A 21,769-nucleotide genomic window follows, 5' to 3' on the forward strand; every position below is an offset into this window, starting at 1 on the left:
AGACTAATTGGACATGTGCCTATTTGCCTTATCACAATAATGATGTATAAATTGGAAGACCAGAACGATAAAAGGTTTTCTTTGAAATAATAACTCCCGAGTACTCCATCTTCTCTATTAATTACCACAAACTCCTAGAGAAATTTCATGCCAAGGGAAATTTCAACATAATATAAATGCTGCTGAATATTCTCTTGAGAATAGGTTTTGAATTGTTGATTTTGGATACAAACAATTTACCAGAATATTTTAATATGGTATCTTCTATCATTTCTCAATATCTGTCATTTAATAGCTATACAATGTTTGACATTTATGGACTACCACTTAGGGTAACCCTACACCATTGACGTTCTCCCTGCTAAGTTGTAATCTGTTGACCTAACTGCAATTTTTTTTTTCCTGTTCTCTGCCTTATAGATGTGTCTGTCAGGCCATCATAAAAGCCAAGTCTTCTTTAGCACCCATGGACCTGATCAGCAGGATTAGAAATAGAATACATGGGAACTCCACACACGGGAACTTCACACAAGATCAATTGACGTTACTAATAAAGTCTGACTATGTGGTAGTGAAAAAGCTAGGTAAGTATCTCAGTGAGGCATTTCAGTGTGGACTTATTTCCCTTATTATAAAATGCATAATGCATGTACTTGAAGGGTTCCTAGGTTTGTATTTGTGTCTGTATGTGTTTGGGCTTCATGTGTATGTACATGCACATGTACGCACATACATATGGAGGCCAAAGGCCAACTTCCAGTGTCTTCCTCTGTCATTATCCACCTTATTTATTGAGATAAAATCTCTCATTAAATCAAGATCTCATCAGTTTTGTTAGTATAGCTGGCTCATTTGCCCCATGGATCTCCTGTTTCTGCCTCCCAGGTACTGGGATTACAAGGGTATGCCACCATACCTGGCTTTTTTACATGAGTGTTGGGGATCAGACCTAAGATCCTCATGCTTGCAAGGTAAGTGCTTAACCAACTGAGCCATCTCCCCAGTCCTTTAAAAAAAAAAAAAGAAAGGATTTCCCCTTTCCAAGCTTGCCTGGAAGTCATTTATGTAGTCCAACAAGAGTTAGAACTCATGGCAGGTCCTCCTACCTCAGCCACCCAAGTACTGTGATTATAATTGTAAGCCACCACATTCAGCAGAGAAGTCATTTTTCCACATTAGTTGTAATCACTTGTACTAACAACCTTTCTACCTTTAAGAACTTATAAATGTAGAGTGCCAGAGTTTACAAAGTTTAGCTTGTTAGCTGTGGATACTAGCAGTGCCCTGTTCATGTGCAAGGTGGAAAGATAGTCTCTCTTGCATAAATACCCCCAAACCCTTTTCATACACAATAGGTGCCCTGTGGATACTTGCTAATTTATTGATTGGTTCTGCCATACTCTTCATCTTGAGAAGTAATGTAGGAACTGTCCAAGATTCATATCATGGACATTTTATTTCTAATTATGAAGGCTTCAGTAGTAAAAGAGAAAGGCTACGAGGCCTCCATCTCATTCCAGTGACTGCCAGCTTTACTCCTTTTCTCCAAAGACTGCTGTAAAATCTTTGAACTTCCTCACACAACACACATAGGTATTAGAACACACCATCCTTGACAGTGAGCTAATTGAATAGCAGGGTGCAGTCCCCAATTGCTCCATGTGAGAGAGGGATGGAGGCAGAGAAGAGTGGAGGCCACAGATAGTTCCCATCATGCCAATAACACTAATCGATGTGTCCTGAAAGTAAGAGGAAGGCATTTCTCTGCCTTGCTCAGAGAACATTGAGATGACTGGGCCACCTCTTAAGCTAGTCTGTCAACACCCAAGGGGAAGATTTCCAGAGCCAGGGTCATGTACCCAGTGGGTGCTCATTAAACCGGGCAACTTTCTACACAGACAAGACCTGCCAGCAAAACCTGGCCTGGGAGCTTTCCATAGTGGAGTTAGTCCCTAAGTGCTATATCTGAAACCCAGCTCCTCTGTCTATATTGGTCATGGTAGGCATGCTGAGTTAACTGAAACCAAGTCTGCCCAACTCCATTAAGAAGGAGGTGACTAGAAGAGCAGTGTGCCTGCCAATAGTCTCCTCTGATAATAACGGGTACTTGGGGCGGGGGAAGTAATGGCAGGTGGGTGCAAGAATATTGTACTTTAGGTCCCCTTTGTGTGACTTGAATTCTTCCCCCATTGCATATATAACACTTTAATAAAAACTCAAAATACTTTCCTGTCAACGGATGGTTTTAATGAAAAGGACTAAACTTGTGGTTATGCTGGATTGCTTATTTAAACAAAGACTCCATTTAAAGCTGTTTTCAGTGAAGCCTGGTTTAAATGTCCTGGTTGAACTAGTTTCTTCTTGTATTTGTCAATGTTTATGTGCCAGATAATAATGATGGGTCATAATGGTTATTCATTATGCTTTAAGTGCCTTTTACCCTTGAAAATATTGCATACATTTTCTCTGTAGAGCCAGGAAAGTGCAATGCTGAAGAAACACCCTCTAAATACAAAGGAACATATAAGTGGCTATTAACTGACCCTACTGAGACAGCCCAAACACGATGCATTAAAAATGAGAATGGGAACGCCACAAGAATTTGGTATGTATCTGCCAAGTTCTAATCACTAGTTCACATTCACCAAGATCTGCTTGGTTGGGGGCATGTTTCTGTTATTTATTTCAGCATGCTCCCTCTTCTCCACTTCTACTGCCAATCTTTATTTTTTTTCTTTCACCTTTTGAGACTGAACATGCAAATACAATATATAATGAAAGTGTTAAAGAAGACAAAAAACAAAACCCAATCACAATCCCACTACCTAAACATACTTTATTGGCCTGTTTTTGTTTGGGTTTTCAATGTCTTTTCTCTTTATGCTGTGAAGTTTTGTTTTTTTTTTTAAATTTTTTGTAGTGGTAACCATGATTTTCATATCAATAATGTAATTGATCCTTTCACTCAATGGTTTATCCAAACTTTTCTATGCTTTACATTCATCTTCTTAATGATCATTCGGAAATTGGCCTCATATGCTATCACATGGCTGGACTATAATAATTTATTAAATCACTCTTCCATTGTTGATTTTATCATTTTCCTCTTTAAAATCATCAGCCCTCTTTTCTTCTTCTCGCTGTCAATGGTCTATACCAGTATCTTAAATGGGCAAGATCAAAGGGGCAACTGGTTTTGACAGAGGCTTCAAAGCACTCATAGAAAGCCATGTCTCAGACTGCACTGAACCTATCCCTGCATACATCTAATCAGACAACAAGGCAACTTTGATAGGCACTGTCAGAGTTCACAACTAGCCTCTCTTTTCCAAACCAATCCTTCGTTCAAGCCCTTTACTAGCTCTTTCCCACCAGTAAAAGAGTCTTCACGACTTCTCACCATCTACTACTCCCAATGCCATTCCACACTGTTACCAGCATGATTTCCTGAAAGTCTGGCTGCCATCATAGCATGCTCTCGTTTAAGAATGAAGTCCAAATCCCTAAACATTTTAGCATGCACTCCAGCCAAAGAGACCATTTGTCATGCTGGGCTCAATGGGTAATTCTGTGGGCCTCTTTCTCTGCTTGGTGGCAGCAGATAGGTATATGTCTTTCTCTGTCTTGGCCCTTTTGTTGAAAATCTTTAAACATTGAAAATAAGTTCTCCTTAGTTGGGCATGGTGATTCACACCAATAATTACAACACTCCAGGCTGAAGCAGGAGTATTGCTGGGAATTCAAGGCCAGCCTGAGCTACATAGGGAGTTTCAAGCTAGCCTTCCCTAACTATAGAGCAAGATCTTTTCTCAATAAAATAAACACAAAACAAAACAAAACTACACACACACACACACACACACACACACACACACACACACACACTATAAAAAAGAAAACAAGTTCTCCTTGCTTGGTATTTCAATAGGTTCTGTTTTTTGTCTCATATTTTGCCTAATTTTAGATAAGATACAATCAGAGTGTGAAACCACTCAATTATAAGCTCTTGTGGAGACCTGAGCCACTGTCCTGTTTGTCTGTGCCACTTGTGACCATCCCTAGGGTATCCTGAGTGCTCAATGAGCACACTGGCTGACTTAAACTGGGCTGAATTGGATAAGGCACAAGGGAGGGAGGATGGTGAGTGACAAAGCGCTATAGAGGGTCCTTCCCTAATGTTGCAGTTAACTTCTCCTTGCTGGGACAAAACATGCAACTGGAAGCAACTTATGGGAGGAAAGGTTTTCTTTTAGACTTAAAGGCTTGAAGGGAAGTTTCACTGTGACATGGAAGGCATGGCATGAACACAATCTTCTTATGTCTCTGGGTGGAAGTAGTCTGTGTGCACTAGCCAGTGCTGGCAAGCTGGACTAATCAGCCTCATGGTCTGCACCCAGTGACATACCTCCTCAAGCAAGGCTCCATTTCCCAAAATGTCACCAGCCGTGGACTGAGTATGAAGCTTAGTCACCAAGACCTAAGGCTGCAGGGGAACACTTTTACTTTCAAGCAACTACTCTTAATCACTTTGAGAAAATTAATATGTGGAGATAGAGATTGTATTCCAACAAGAATGCAGTTTTCATAACAGAAGAAAGAATGGATAGTGAGGGCGATGGAGTCATATCTAGAGGGACATCTCTGCCTTGATGCTTGGTGAGCTGCACCTTGCCCTGCCTCATCCTGAGCCACTGGGCTTTCACCTGTGTCAGCTCAACCAGGCAGCTGGGATTGGGCCACAGATATCTGTTCTTCCTCTTCTTGCTTTTAATTAATAAATTAAGGAATTATTTATTTTGTTGTTGTTATTGTATCTCACCTTATAGCCCAGGCTGGCCTGGAACTCATGTTATACTCTTTCCTCAGCCTCCCAATTATTGGGATTGAAGGTATAAGCCACCACTGCCAGTTAATTTAACACCATGCTTGTCACCTTCTAGTGAGGAAGCTGAATGATATCCCATATTCTTCCCATTCCTCTTTTCTAGTTCAATCAACATCCAATCTGGCAAGTCTCAATGGGAAAAACCAAGATTTAAGCAATGCAGACTGCTTCAAGGACTCCCTGAGAAGATTATAGATCTTGCTAATATTACCATAAGTGATGGTGAGTTTGCATGGTCTATATCATAGAAATTGTGGAACCTCCTTTAGTTAGACTACTTAAATTGAGACCAGAGAGAATACAGGTAAACCTACATTATGAAAATTATGAAAACTGACCTTATTTCAGAAACTAAGTATTGTTGGTAGTAGTGGTGATGAGACATGAGAAGGTTAGGACTATCAGGGTTTTATATTTTTTTAATATTTTATAGCTTTTGAGTAATTCCTATTTTCCTGCTCATTTTAATATTTTAAAATTTCTAATTAAAGCCTGATGGCACATGTCTATAAATCCATCACTTGGGATGCTAATTTAGGAGGATCATGGATTCAAGGCCAGCCTGGGCCATATAGTGAGACTCTGTCTCAAAAACAAAATGAAGCATCAAACAAATCAAAAACATCACCTGGTAACTCTATACTTAGCCTAGGAAGGAAATACAAAACTCTTTTATACAGCAGCTGTGCTATCTGACATCCCTACCAACACTGTTTGAATGTTTCCATTTTCTCATATCTTTGCAAACACTTGTCCATCTCTTAGGTTATGGTTGGTGGCAATGTCTCCTCTCCCTAGGACATAGGTCTTTACTCCTGATTTTATTAATTTGTATCTTTTCTCTTTGTGTCCTGCTCAGCCTAACAAACAGATTTTATTTTTTTAAAATAAAGTTTTTCAAGAGGAGCTGTGTTTAATAGCAACATTACTTTTAGACAGGGTCATGCTATGTAGCCTAGACCAACCTGGAATTATCTGACTTGCCCAGGCTATCCTGGAAATTGCAATGTCCCTGTGTCTGCCTCCTATATCCTGGGAATGCAGGCATATACACCAGCTTAGCAGCATCAACAATGAACAGAAAGTATAGAGTTCCTGCCTGTGCTCTCTGACATATTCACAGCCCTCCTCCGGTAGCTACACCTCTTCCCAGAGTTATACGTCTGTTAAAATGAGTGGACTTACACTGATACACTGTCACCTAAAGTTTACATTTTACACTAAGTTCCATTCTTGGTGGTGTCCAGCTCAGACAGATGTACAATGACATGTATTCACTAATAATTTCACTATTCTGAATATCCCCCATGTTACACTTATTTATTCTCTTTCCCCTAACTTCTCACAACGAATGACTTTTTTTTTATTGTCACTATCATTTTCCCTTTCCAAGAATGTCACAGAGTTGAAATCGTTCACTGTGTAGCCTATTCAAGTTGGCTTCTTGTCCTTGATAATATGCATCTAAGTTCATCTGTCTTGTCATGGCTTGTTAGTTCATTTGTTTTTAGCACTGAAAAAAAAAAAAAAACCTACACCATTGCCTGGATGAATGACAGTTCATTTACCTATTTACTTACTGAAGGACATCTTTTTTTGTTTTCAAGTTTCAGCAATTTTGGATAAAACTGCTACAAGCAAGGCTGGAGAGATGGCTTAGCAGTTAAGGCATTTGTCTGCAAAACCAAAGGACCTAGGTTCAATTCCCCAGGACCCATATAAGCCAGATGCTCAAGGTGGCACACACATCTGGAATTTGTTTACAGTGACTAAAGGCTCAGGCATGCCCATTATCTCTCTCTCTCTCTCTCTCTCTCAAATAAATAAATAAAAATAAAAATACCTAAAAGCTGCTACAAACATCTGTGTACAATCTTAAAACTTATTTATTCCCTAGGGTATACACTTAGTGTTGAGTTTCTTTACTTTTTATTATTGTTTATGTGTATATGTATGTGTAGGTTTGTATGATGTCTGCATGTGTTTGGGCATGAACCATGACGCATATATAGAGGTCAAAAGACAACCTCAGTACGTTTGCCTTCTCCTCCCACCTTTATTTTGGGACAAGAGGTCTAGTTGTTTTGTCATTGTGTATGTGCCAGTCTAGCTGACCAATGAGCTTCAGAATTCTCTTGGCTTTGCCTCCTATTGATGTAGGTACACTGAGATTACAGATACATGTGTCACTTTACATCTGGCTTTACATGGGTTCTGGGGAATTAAACTTGGATTAGCAAGCTTGCAAGCAGGCAACTTTAACCACTAAGCCCTTGACTAACATTTTATGTGCTTATTTGTCACCTATATATTTCTTTTGGTGAAGTATATGCTATGGACCAAATATATATGCTCCCTCCTCCGAGGTATATGTTGAAATCTTAATCCCAATATGATGACAATTGAGTTGGACCTCTTGGCTATCATTAGTGTAAAACCCTCATGAATAAGATTGGTCCCCTTATAAAAGAGGCTTGAAGCACCTTGTTTTGTCTCTTCCACCATAAGAGACCACAGTGAGATGGTTTGGTGATGAAGTAGGATGTGTTGCTTCACCACACAGCAAATTGTTTTTCTCATAGACTTTTAGTTTCTGTACAGTTTGTCAGGTATGAATGGTTGCGCTGGCAAATATGGTTCTCTGCCTGAATGAATGATCAGAAATTGAGCCACTGGTATACTGGAACCAAGCAGAAGGGCCAGTGAATTGGCCTGGATGCAGTAAACTTCTCAGGTTTGCCTGCCTTGAAGACAATACAAATGTGAGATATTTGCCAAAGACTATGTAGAGCAGTTAGTAACATCAGCACAACTCTGATGGCCTAGCTTGAGGTCATGAGTCAGGGCGGGAGGGAATGTTGCAGGCTGTCACTAGTGGGAACAGAGGGCTGTGTTTCACGCTGACCTCCCTCCTTCTGAGTGACACATTTGTTTTAGACATGCTAATAGAATTTTCTCTTGTAGAAGGAAAATTTAACAAATAGCCATAACAACAAGAAATGTACTGTATTGGACTGGACATATTAGAAAATTGAGAAGTTACTGGGAAATAATAGAACAGTCAGAAGGATACTCTAATGTATATAACTGAAAAGAAAAGCTAACTAGGGAGAGCATTAGCTTTGAAGGAATCCTCTGTTTGTGAGATGGGAGTTTAGGGAACAATGTAAATGCAATGTAAAGAAACATGTATTTGTATTAAACATAACTTTCTTCAGCTTTTTTTTTTTTCAAGGTAGGGTTTCTCTCTAGGCCAGGCTGACCTGGAATACACTACGTACTCTCAGGACGGCCTTGAACTCGTGGCGATCCTCCTACCTCTGCCTCCCAATTCTGGGATTAAAGGTGTGCACCCCCATGCTCAGCTTTCTTTAGCTTTTAATCGTGCTGAAAGGTATTAGATACCTAGGTTGGAGGAAAACCATTTAGTTCTCAACTTATTAAATACATATTTTTCTTAACTCAGTATCTCACACTTAGAAAAAGCATTCTTATTTCAAGTTCATTGAGTTCTCATTACTTCTTATTTTCTATTATATCCATGAGGCTGGAATGAAGATGACTGCATTTTTTTACACAAATTTCTCTCCTGTCTGCCCATCCTACCACTTTGGCAAGCAAGACAATGAGTTATTCAGAGAGAACAATAGTGTGTGGGGGTATAGCTCAGAGACAGAGTGCATGCCTAGCTTGTGCAAGGCTCTGGGTTCCAGCTCCAGGAGATCAGGTAGAAGGGCTACAAAGCACTGCCATCCCAATCCCTGGACATATGGAGAAAAGAGATGCAGGCCCAGATGCTGCTTTGAAAAGTGAGACTGAAGAACTTGAGAGTGTTGGAATTTCTCCATCTGTCCAAAGAGGTACTACAAGTATTCATCACATAGGGTTACTGAAATGACTCTATGAGAACATGCATGTAAAATGCCTTGCTGTTATAGTTCACCATCAAAATGTCAAATACCAGGCTGGAGATATGGCTTCACTGTTAAGGCTCTCACCTGTGAAGACTAAGGACATATTTTTGATTCCCTAGTACCCACATAAAGCCAGATACACATGGTGGCACATGCGTCTGGAGTTCATTTGCAGTGACTAGAGGCTCTGACATGCCTGTTATCTCTCTCTGCCTCTCTAGTTCTCAAATAAAATAAATAAAAATAAAAAATTTAAATTGACACATACCAGCTCCTCAATTAGGCTGGTTCATTATGGCTTAGCATGAAGAATTTGGCAATAATCACACTGCCAATAATGTGAGTAATTTTGAAGAAGACTGGAAGTTTCTGCTTCTTCTTTCTTATTACACTCTCATAACCAAGATATCATGCTGGAAGAAGTCCAGTGGTGTGTTGTAAAATATATAACAACCAATTCTATTTAAAAGGGCATGGATTTGTATGTAGCGTTTGCTAATTTTCATGATTTAATATTCCTCACATAGCCTAATACAAACTATAATATATAGTCAGGGAACTATTAAGTTGGACAATGGATGGAAATAATCACAGGAGAATATGTTAGTGAAATATAGCAAAAATAATAAGGAACTGATGGATTTTTGAGAGTAATCATTGTTTTAAACATAATTTAATTGTAACTTAGTATAACTGAATTTTTATTTTTATTTATTTATTTGAGAGAGAGATACAGAAATAGGCAGGTAGAGAGAGAGAGAATGGGTATGCCAGGGCCTCCAGCCACTGCAAACAAACTCCAGATGCATGTGCCCCCTTGTGCATCTGGCTTACATGGTTCTGGGGAATCGAATCGAGGTCCTTTGGCTTCACAGGCAAGTGCCTTAACCTCTAAGCCATCTCTCCAGCCTTATAATTAAATTTTAATGGTGGCAATATTTAATAACCAGCTCACAAAAATTCTCAGGAACTTCCAATAGGTTCTTATAAACTGGACAAGCTGTTTGTAAGACATATGTTATTCAACACACCCCCTGAACCTAAGTCACTGCATGCGTATGGAATGAGCTTCACAGCCCAAGTAGACCAGCTTGTGGTCAGCCTGAACTGCTAGCTATGAAAGAACTCCACCTGAACTCCCAGCCCAGGCTATTCTTCAGATGGGTTCAGCATCAGCTGCAATCTGATTACAACTATTTGAATGATCTTAGCTAAGAACAGCACACAGAACCACAAGAGAACATATCGGCTATTGCTTTAAGCTGCAAAATTTGAGATGGTTGGTTATGTAGCAATAGGTACCTAGAACACTGACTCATAGAAATTGCTTGTTAAAGGACACCTATTTTGTTATTTTGATTGTTTTAATTATTGGTAGATTAATTGAAATAGCATTTCAAGCAAAGAGGATCTATTCTATAACTAATAAAGGAAGATTTGTTTCATTATTTTTGCTTAGGGAACTAATATTTTTTGTGCAATGACTATAATTTGTCCTGAATTTCCTTGAAAAAGCATATAACTCCAGATGAAGGGTCTGTAATGACTTTCCACAGGATAGTCTCCCATTGGCCTGTTGTTTACTTTCATTCTGCCACAGCAGGGACTGCATGGAGTGAAGTCGCACCATTGAAGCTCACAGAATCATGACTAGGCAGCTCCAGCTGTTCCATTTCCAACAAAGCTTGAGCAATTTCAGAACAGTGGTAGAAAGATCCATAAAAGGAACAAGTCACAATTTTGTACTTTTTTTTTGTTTTTTGAGGTAGGGTCTCACTTTGGTCCAGGCTGACCTGGAATTAACTCTGTAGTCTCAGGGTGGCTTTGAACTCATGGCAATCCTCCTACCTCTGCTTCCCAAGTGCTGGGATTAAAGGCGTGCGCCACCACCCCCGGCTACAATTTTGTACTTTTATCACTAATTTTATTATCTATTTTTTAATAGGCCAGAAGATAAATATTAACAGTGACAAAATATTTAGAAACAATTCAATTACAAAGTTGGTCAATTTTATCTCTTCTTCCTGTCTCCTCATGGAAAACCAAGTCTTTGCCAACTCATTTGTTAGGCAAGCCATGGGCAGATAGATGTAATAGGAAGGGAGTTGAGAGGATCTTGGTTAAGATTGCATAATTTCCATTGAAAAGATCAGGGTTCTTTGTAGAAGTAAAATATAAAGTAAGAAAATTATGTGGGAAAGGAAGAAGGTAGAGAGAGGCAGAAATGAAGAGTGCAGAAGGAAGGAAGATGAGAAGGGGCAAAGGACAACAAGGAGGAGGGAGTGAACTACTTTTATTTTCTACCACAATTGATGATTTGTCCTATAATCTAAGTTAAATGTGTCATGAGTATAATCTGTCTCTGGACTTCTTTTTTTTTTTTATCAGACTTTGTTCTTATACTACTTTTCCCCTTTCTATTTTGATTACTATGAGTGCTTTAAATGAAAAAAAAAGTCATAAGGCAAGGAAAATGAACTTTATATGGGCTATCTTGAAATAAAATCTAATTTGCATTACATTTGTTTCACAATACTTTTAACTTTTTAAAAGGAGGTGATGATTCAAAGCAATTATTTATATAAACATTTATGAGATAATTAAGTTCATTTGAGCTCTGTGTAGTGAATGTCTGTGAAAGTATTGATAACATTTCATCTTAATTTAAATTTAATTAGCATTGTGGTTAAGATAAATGAAAGTCCTCTATTTTAAAGATATGTGCTAAAATAAAAGGATAGAAATGCAGTAAAAAGATATGTGTGCTAAATTATTTATGCTTCAAATGATAGGATCTTGGGTGGGGGCAAAGTGGTTGAGAGAGTAGGTAAAATAAAATTAGCTTTTCATTGACACTTGCTGAAGTTAGGTGATTCATGAGGTACATGAGGATTCATTTTACTATTCTTTTGTCTTTTGTGTACACTTGAAAATTTCCATGATAAAAAGTGAAGAAAAAAGTGGGTGAGTTAATATCTTTTGTTCTTCCTCTCTAGAAAATCTAAATTAATTGGTTTTTATTATGTGGTCCATATTTGTTCTTTTCCTTTGGGTAGTTTTTGACAGGAAATTATAATCACTACCTTTGATTATGAAAACTTAGACTATGTGTTTGCTAATATTTGAGTATAGGTGGGATCATCTTAACTCAATCCAGTACTCAAAAGTCTTAACTTAATTAGAGTCAAATTTCAAAGATAATTCTTCAGTGACAAAAAGATTTCCATGATACATTTTAAACAGGGCTTGATGAATAAAAAATTGACTTTAATGCTACTTTTTGAGACTACACCTATTGTAGAAATTCAAGTCTAATATTTTCCTTTGGTAAAATTGGTATGTGTTGCAATTAGCTTCCAGTTGTTGAGATAAATCGCCTGACCAAAAGCAGATGTTGGGAGAAAATGATTTATTTTGGCTCAGATTCAAGGGGAAGCTCCATGATGGCAGAGGAAAAGTGGCATGACTAGAGGCTCAACATATCCTCATGTTTGACATCAGGGGGACAACAGCAGTAGAAGAGTGTGTCAAACACTGACAATACTTATAAGCCTGCCCCTAACATCACACCTCTAGAAAGCTCTAATTCCCAAATTGCCACCAGCTGGGCATCCAGAATTCTGAACCCATGGATTTATGGGAGATGCCTAATTGAAATTACTACATTCTGCCCCTGGCCCCCATAAACTTATGGCCATCCAGGATATAAAATGCAATGCATTCTGTTCAACTTTAAAAGTCCCCATAGTTTTGTTTTGTTTGTTTTTTTTTTCCAATCTCAGTGCTGTTCAAACGCATCCATAATACAAGGTCTTTTAACTGAGCTGTAATACCAAAAATAAATAAATAAATAAATAATGGCACAGAATAAACATTCACAATGCAAAACATGGCATTAGGCATAATCAAAGAAAGATTGAACCAATACAAAATTTGAAATAAACAGGGAAAACATCAAATTCTGTATTTATATGTCTAACAACTCTAACCACTGACAAATCTCCAAATCCAATGATTCTAACCAGTGATGAGTCTCTAGAGTTACAATTTCACCCCTACAAGGGGGCTGCTCCTAAGTTCGCAGCTCTCCTTTGTGGCCATCTCACACTCCTGGGATTTCAAAAGGCCCTAGGGTCTCTAATGTAACCCCATGGTTCATCCTCATGACTCCACTGGGCCTCTACTCAGAGTCTTCCAACAACCCTGCTTCACATTAGCCATAGCTATTTCCAAAAAAAAATTGTGTTACAAATCTAATAACCCTCTCTTTCCTTCATATTATACTCCATAGTACCAGCTTGGCTACCAACTTGTTAACCCAAGGAGTATAAAGCTAATTTTGAAAAGCATGGCACTCCTTTGGTCTTCAGGCACCCTACTTTCAAAAGAGCTAAGATTCTTCCTGCTGTCTCAATGGAAAACAGCTGGTTCAATCTCAATAGTTCTAATCTCTTAAATGATTGCACCCGAATGGAACTGTGGTCTATAGACAGAAGTTTTCATTTCTTTCTGTGCCATATCCATTTGCTCACAAGAGCCCATTTCAATGCATTGAAACCCTGTATAAGTTCTCAGGACACAGGCAGGCAGTATGCAGCAATCCTTTCACACAAACTGCTTCTAGACCATTCCCAACAAAGCTCCACCCTCATAAGCCAACCCTCACAGTCCATAGTTCAGCTATTTCAACTCTGACCAGAATGATACATGAAACTCTACTTTCAGCACTGCAATGTGTCCCTTAGATCAAGGTTTGAAATCCACATTCATCCCACAAATCAGTTCCAAAAGGCCAAACCCACAAAGTCACATTTCTAGCAACAACAACTCTACCTCACTGGTACCAATTCAACTGTTGCAGTTACCCTGTCATTGTTGACACAAAGAACCCACCCAAAAGCAGTTTGTAGGAGGAAAGAGTTTATATTTGGCTTACAGACCTGAGGGGAAATTCCATGATAGCAGGGGAAAACCAAAGCAGAGGCTGGATATTACCTTCTGGCCAACATCAAGTGAACAACAACATGAGAGTGAGCAAGGTGAAACTAGCTATAATATCCATAAGCCCACCCCCAACAGCACACCTCAAGTAAGGACCCAATTCCTAAATTGCCATCAGTGGGGGACCAATCATTCAGCAGACATGAATTTATTGGGGATATCTAATTCAAACCACCACAGTATGTATACCCATTTCCCTATCTTTCTTTTTTTAAGGGGAGCCAAACCAGCACGGTCCCTTCTAAGCTCAGTATAGAAGTGAAAGTTACCCATTTCTGCTTTGTTTCCCCAGAAAATGCTGATGATGTTGCAGAGCACATCTTAAGTTTGGTAAATGAATCTCCACCTCTGGATGAAGAAGAGACAAAGATTATTGTTTCTAAAGTAGCTGATATTTCAAAATGTGATGAGATAAGTTTGACCCTAGCCCAGACTATATTACAAATAATCAGTGCTGTTTCAGAAAAGCAAATTGATTCAGCATCCAGTCTACCTCAAGTAAGCAATGAGTAAGTATAAATGCTTTTGTAGAGGATATGATTTTATAAAATTTAAATTATATAGTATTACTTCCATAGCATACAATGGCTGGGGTGTAGTGTACTTCAGTGAGTAGAGTGCTTGCTTAGCATGCATGAAGTCCTAGGTTCTATCCCCAGAACCACATTAACCAGGTGTACTGATAGAATGCCAGTAGGAGGATCAGAAGTTCCAGTTCTTCCTCAGCTACATAGTGAGTGAGTATGGGGTCCACATTTCTGTAAAATATATCCAACCAGTGGCATCATAAAAATCTTAGGGATGGTCCTAGTTTCAGCCATCCAGCTCACAATCAATAGCCAACTCTTGTATTAAGCATTGTACATACACATTTTAACCTCTTAAATGTTCTAGTGGAATACTTCCACACACATCCAGTCTTCAGTCTTATCCTCATTTCTCTTCATGACCATCAGAAATGATGACCTCTTAACCCATCTCTGTGCCTCTGCTTTTGTTGCTTTATGACCCATCTTCTACATAACAGCCAGAGTGATCTTTCAATACATGATATAAGATTTTACCTTGCTTTTAAAACTACTTGGTGGCATTCCCTTACATGTCAAAGAAAATCCAAACTTCTTCTAAAGCATGTGATACCTTGAAGGCTATAGCTTAACAAACAATTTACTTAATTTTAGAAATTATCCTTTGATATACATGGTGGTACCATCTTTGCACAAATGTAAACTAAAGCTCAGGGACACCATTTTGCCCACACAGTTAGAAATTGGATGACATAAAATGTAGACTCTCATTGACTGATATCCAACACACCAATATAGCAATTAGGATGCAATGCAAACCCATGTCTTGCAATAGGGAAATCTAGCAAGGAAGATGGGTTTTCTTGGACAAATCACAATGAGTCTCCTTTACCTGTGCTTCCTTGCAGCATTCTGAGGATAATAGAGCATACTGGTCATAAGATGGAGTTTGTGGGGAGGACTGCAAATCTCACCGTGGCCAGGTTGGCTTTGGCTGTGCTTCGGGTGGACCACAGGTTTGAAAGTTTGGCCTTCAGCATTCGTTCCCATGAAGAAGTCACAGCTCCTGAGGTGAGTGTATCTCAGAGAAGTGAGATCCAGTCAGCCAAGCACTGTTCCAAGTCTTTACTCATGGATTCAATAGAAGGGGAGAGAAGGCACTCTTGAAAGTTCCTGGGCTTCAGGAGAACTTAACAAAATATAGAAATAATCCATATATAACTCTGAGTAGTTTTACATCTTAGTTGGACTGGACTTGTGTCTGTGCAAGGAGGCCACCTTTGTCTTTGTGAGCTGAAATAATCTCACCATGTCAGTTTACTATTGATTAACACTTATAAGTCACTAATTATATGTTGGGTGTTGTGTTATTTAGTCTTTTGGGAACAGATAAGGAAGCAGAAACATTAAGTAATCTGCTGAAGGATACACAGCCCAACACCTAAGCCAGAATTCAGTCCTGTGTCCAGCTGGCTTTAAAGTCTGGGCTCATATTATTTAGCACAAATATGATAAATATTTCTTGTGACATATGTGCTAATTACCCAGGTTGATTATGTCATAACATTTATGTACAATTATTATGTATCAACTATAGAAAATCTGGGTCTTTCCACATCACAGTATCTCAGTCCTCGGCCAGTCATATGTCACGGTTCAAAACAATTAGGAGTGCCAGATTTTACTTTACACCATAAACTTAAAATTTTACACATGAGCACTGCAGAGATGGATTAACAGTTATGGCATTTTCCTGAAATGCCAAAGGAACCAGGCTCGATTCCCCAGGACCCATGTAAGCCAGATGCACAAAGGGCACATGTGTCTGGAGTTCATTTGCAGGGGCTACAGGCCCTGGCATGCCCATTTTCTGCCTGTCTGTCTCTCTCCTCTCTCTGTCACACTCTCTCTCTGCTTGCATATAAATAAATAAAAATAAAAAATATTTTTTAAAAATTTACATGTGAGAAAGTATACAAATTTTAAGTCTACATTCTCTGAATTTGGACAACTGCATATATCTGTATAACCTCAAGCCCTATCAAGGTATAGATAGGATTACTATCAAACCTGAGAGCCCCTTCCTAGTCATTCTCTGTAATTGTTACCTCCAGGGGCCACTACCATTCTTATATTTCTCTACAATAATTTGTTCCTGTCCTATAACTTTCCAAATGTAATTATAAGCTATGTATTCTCTTGTAAAAATCTTTTTGTCATATGGCATGATGAGTTTTTGGAGGAGGTATTCATGTATTATTTTCATAATTTGTTCTTTTTATTACTCAATAATGTTCCATTAAATATACCATGAACTATTTAACTATTCTCCTGTTCAAGGATATTTGAGTTATTTCTAGCTTGTGGACATTAAATAATGCTGTCATGAACATTTATGTAAAAGTCTATGTATGGAAATGTGGAAGCATATGTCTTAGAAACTGAGTAACTTATCACAGGGCATATATCTACATTTGTAAGAAATATTATTATTTTCTGAAATGACTAATGATGGGAAAAATTTTCATTTTCATATTGTTCATAGATCTTTTGTTGACTTATATGTCAAAAGTATTTTGTTCATTTTAAAATTGGCTTGTAGCCTACCTATTAGTTTTTCAGTGATGGCTTTTTTTTTTTAATTTTTATTTATTTATTTGAGAGCGACAGACACAGAGAGAAAGACAGATAGAGGGAGAGAGAGAGAGAATGGGCGCGCCAGGGCTTCCAGCCACTGCAAACGAACTCCAGATGCATGCGCCCCCCTGTGCATCTGGCTAACGTGGGACCTGGGGAACCGAGCCTCGAACCGGGGTCCTTAGGCTTCACAGGCAAGCGCTTAACCGTTAAGCCATCTCTCCAGCCCCAGTGATGGCTTTTTAAAAATATTTTTTTTCTTTTTTATTGAGGCAAACCCAACAAACTGGCCTTTTAAAAAAGAGAGAGAGAGAGAGAGCAAGCAAGCAAGCACAACAGTGAGAGAGAATTGGCACACCAGGGCTTCAGCTACTGTAGTTAAACTCCAGGGGCTTGTGCCACCTAGTGAGCATGTGTGATCTTGCATTTGCATTAACTTTGTGCATCTGGCCTATGTGGGATCTAGAGAGAGATTGAACATGGCAAATGCCTTAACAGCTAAGCCATCTCTTCTGCCCCAGACTGGCCCTTTTTATGAGAGGGATAGAAAGCGAGAGGCATGCCAAGTCCTCCAGCCACTGTAATTGAATTCTAGACACATGTGCCACCTTGTGCACATATGTGACCTTATGCATGCATTACCTTGTACATCTGGCTTACATAGCATCTGGGTAGTCAAACTTGGATCCTTAGACTTCACAGGCAAGCATCTTAACTGCTAAGCCATTTCTCCATTCCTGAAGATACTTTTAAAAAGAGAAAAAGTGGGCTGGAGAGATGGCTTAGTGGTTAAACGCTTGCCTGTGAAGCCTAAGGACCCCGGTTCGAGGCTCAGTTCCCCAGGTCCCACGTTAGCCAGATGCACAAGGGGGCGCATGCGTCTGGAGCTAGTTTGCAGAGGCTGGAAGCCCTGGCGCGGCCATTCTCTCTCTCTCCCTCTATCTGTCCTTCTCTCTGTGTCTGTCACTCTCAAATAAATAAATAAATAAAATTTTTTTAAAAAAATAAAAAATAAATAACAAAAAGAGAAAAAGTGTGAAAGGAAGAAAGGGAGAGAGGGAGGGAGGGAGGAAAGAATGAAGGAAGGAACAAAGAAAGGAAAGAAGGAAGGGAGGCAGGAAGAAAGAAGGAGAATGAGAAAGAGAATGGCTACCAGGGCTCTTGCCAGTCTACATGACCACCAGATGCATGCACCATTTGTGCATCTGGCTTTACATGAGCATGAAGAAATTGAACCCAGACAATCAGATTTTTCAAGCTAGTCTCTTTAACCCCTATGCAATCTCCCTAGCTTTGATGATTCCTTTTGATAAGCACAATTTTAACATTTTTTGTTATCTAATTTATAGTTATTTTCTCCTATGAATAACCATATATGGCATGTCTAAAAACACTTTGGCACCAACAAGTCATGAAGGGATTCTTCTTTGCTTTCTCTTTTTCTTTTACTTTTTGAAGCAAGCCCAACAGATTGGCCTTTTGTTATGTGAGAAAACAAGAGAGGGAGAGATTGAGAATTGGCATACTAGAGCCCCCTTGTGCACCTGTGCAACCTAGTGCACTTGCGTCACTGTTTGTCTGGCTTACGTGGGATCTGGAGAGTAGAACATGAACTCTTAGGCTTTGTGGGCAAGCACCTTAACTGCTAAACCATCTCTCCAGCCCTGCTTTCTTTTAGAAGGTCTTTGGCTTAGCTTTTATGTTTACGATGACAACCCTAAGTGACTAATTTTTGTGTATGGCATGAAGTAGGGGTTAGGGATCATTTTATTATATAAGAATATTAAAATACTTTTTCAGTACAGTTACTTTACTCTTTCTGTATTCTTGTTTTTTTTTTTTTTAAGTAGGGTTTTACTCTAGCTCAGGCTGATCTGAAATTCACTGTGTAGTCTCAGGATATCCTTGAACTCATGGTGATCCTCCTACCTCAGTTATTTTTTATTTATTTGAGAGAGAGAGAATGGCTGTGTCAGGGCCTTCAGCCTTTGTAAATGAGCTTCAGACACATGCATCACCTTGTGCATCTGCCTTTTGTAAGTCCTGGGGAATTGAACCTGGGTCCTTTAGCTTTACAGGCAAGTACCTTAACTGCTAAACCATCTCTCCACCCCCGCACACTGGTATTCTTTATTAACCTTTGACAAAAAATGATCAAAGCAAAGTAAATTTTTTAAAGTATTAAATACAAAATAGTAGGTCTATCATATACATTTTTGATAGACCTTATGTCATTGCTAACTTGTCTTGTGCCTATAGCCTAAAAGTTTGGTAGCATGAATCCTTTCACATTTATTATTATTATTATTTTGGTTTTTCAAGGTAGAGTCTCACCCTAGCCCAGACTGACCTGGAATTCACTATGTAGTCTCAGGCTGGCCTAGAACTCACGGCGATCCTCCTATATCAGCCTCCTGAATGCTGGAATTAAAGGCATGTGTCACCACACCTACCTTATTTTTTTTTTAACATTTACTTATTTATTTGGAGATACAGAAAGGAGAGAAAGAGAGAATGGGTGTGTCAGGGCCTCTAGCTGCTGCAAATGAATTCCAGACATGTATGCCATCTTGAGCATCTGGCTTTATGAGAGTACTGGGGAACCAAACCCCAGTTGTTAAGCTTTGCAGACAAGCATCTTAACCACTGAACCATCTCTTCAGCCCCATTTTTTATTTTTCAAGATTATCATTCTAGGCTTTTTCCATGTCCACAAGAGAGCTTTTCCATTTGTTTGACATTTGTGCAAAAATATTTCTGAGATAATGATTTAAATTGAAGCTATTAATCAATTTTGAAGGAATCTACTCCAAGCAAGCTTGAGTTTTATAACACAAGGATCTTTCCTCTCTAAGTTTCTCTTATCTATGTCTTACAGTTTTCAGTGGAGAGGTGTCATTGGTCTTTTGCTATTTTCCTTACAGTGCTGGGGATCAAAGTAAGGATGTTGAACATGCTAGACAAATGCTCTATCACTAAGATACAGCACCAGATTTCAGTGTTCAAGACATGACTTTACTGTGTATATTAGGCTGGCTTTAAACTTGCTATGTAGCTTAGATTGGCCTCAAATTTATAATTCTCCTCCTTCCAGTTGTTGGGATTAATAGATACATGCTACCAAACCTGTCCATGTTTCAAAAAACTTTTTATTTTATTTGTTTGAGGGAGAGGGAGAGAAGGAAGGAGGAAGAAAGAAAGAGAGAGCAAAAGAGAGAGAATGGGCATGATAGGGCTTTCAGCCACTGCAAATGAACTACAGACACATGGGCCAATTTATGTATCTGGCGTATGTGAGACCTGGGGAATTGAACCAGAGTCCTTTGGCCTTTCAGGCAAGCACCTTATCCATTAAGCCAGCTCTCCATGTTTAGGTAAAATCATTCCTAAGCATTTCATTTCTTTGATGCTGTTGTAAATGGAGTATTTTGAATTTTGATATTTCAAATATTTGCTGTGGCATATAAAATACAATTGATTATACATGGAGCATATCATATAAAATTAATATATTATACATATAAAATACAGGCTGAGTGACCCCCCCATAATGTAAAGTGCAGATGACAAAATTCTCTGTAATTTTGGATCTTGGAGCATTTCTAATTTCAGAATTTTGGATTAGGGATTTGTAACTAGTCCCAAGCATTTTTGATAAGGGATACTCAAAATGTATACATAATTTATGTTCCTTTGTTATTGTTTCCTAACCATGAAAAATTAGGCATACTGAGATCAAGGAGTAAAGCAAAGGACATTTATTGAGAAAAACTGAAAATGTCCAGAGTGTCAAGGCAAACAAATTTAGGATTCTGGCTAGCACGTGAAGAAAAAGAAAGCAGAAAATAGGAAAAGTTATGCTTACTGAGTTAGAACTCAGAAAAGCAGGCAGTCCTACAAGTGAGAGACTGAGAAGAACTGTCCTAATATAGGGGATTCTGAGGAGAATTGCGCAAGACTGGATAGCTATTCCCCAACCTTTTTATCATATCTTTAGGTGACTGGTGATATCTTAACCAGGGGAATAATTGACAGTTTCCATCTGATTAATTCTTAAGGGAGCTAACAGAATCTCCACTTAGGGCCAGAAGACTTTGCTCCTCTGGTCAGGAGGAAGTGGCTCTTCCCTTTCATGTGGTATTTTAAATCCTATGGAGGAGCAATTGCAATGCTTCCTGATCAATGTTACCAGGGAAACAGAAAGTAAGGCCAGTCCTTGATGACCTGGAAGTCTGCTAATGTCTGCCTACCTACAACACTATGTACTTGCTAGATTCACTTATTGGTTTTAGCCAGTTTTTGTAGATTCCTTACGGACTTTATGTAAGCTAACATCATTTGATAAGAGTTTTATATTTTCCTTAGTGATCTTTATTTTATTCTTTGTATTACCCTTATTTTGATGTCTAATATTTCCAATAAGATGCTGAATAGAACTGGTTGAAGTGGATGTCCTTGTTTGACTCGATATTAACTGGAAAGTACTCAGTATTTTTCCATTTCTGTTATATTATCCATGCTTTTGTTTGCTAGTCCCAGTCCCCCCCTCTCTCTCTCTCTCTCTCTCTCTCTCTCTCTCTCTCTCTCTCTCTCTCTCTCTCCCCTCTCTCTCCCTCCCTCCCTCTCTCTTTCTCTCTCTCTCTCCTCTCTCTCCCTCCCTCCCTCTCTCTCTCTCTCTCTCTCTCTCTCGCCCTCTCTGCCTCTCTCTCTCTCTCTCTCTCCATCTTTTATTGTCCAGACTAATTCTGAGTTCCTGGGCTTGAAGGATCCTCTCATTAGACTTCCTAGAAGCTGGGACTAGGCAT

General features: G+C 38.9%; 1 protein-coding gene across 1 annotated transcript in view; it reads left to right on the forward strand.

Annotated features, from left to right (window-relative positions):
- Adgrg4 (adhesion G protein-coupled receptor G4) overlaps positions 1-21,769 on the forward strand; it is a 121,082-nt gene that overhangs the window by 39,695 nt on the left and 59,618 nt on the right. The window contains exons 7-11 of the mRNA XM_045139957.1: positions 421-584; positions 2,473-2,605; positions 4,989-5,107; positions 14,093-14,309; positions 15,236-15,398. Coding sequence (XP_044995892.1) covers positions 421-584; positions 2,473-2,605; positions 4,989-5,107; positions 14,093-14,309; positions 15,236-15,398 — 796 coding nt within the window. The remainder of the gene's footprint in view (positions 1-420; positions 585-2,472; positions 2,606-4,988; positions 5,108-14,092; positions 14,310-15,235; positions 15,399-21,769) is intronic.

This window comes from Jaculus jaculus, chromosome X, assembly GCF_020740685.1.
Source record: "Jaculus jaculus isolate mJacJac1 chromosome X, mJacJac1.mat.Y.cur, whole genome shotgun sequence".
In the NCBI taxonomy this organism is placed as follows: Eukaryota; Metazoa; Chordata; class Mammalia; order Rodentia; family Dipodidae; genus Jaculus; species Jaculus jaculus.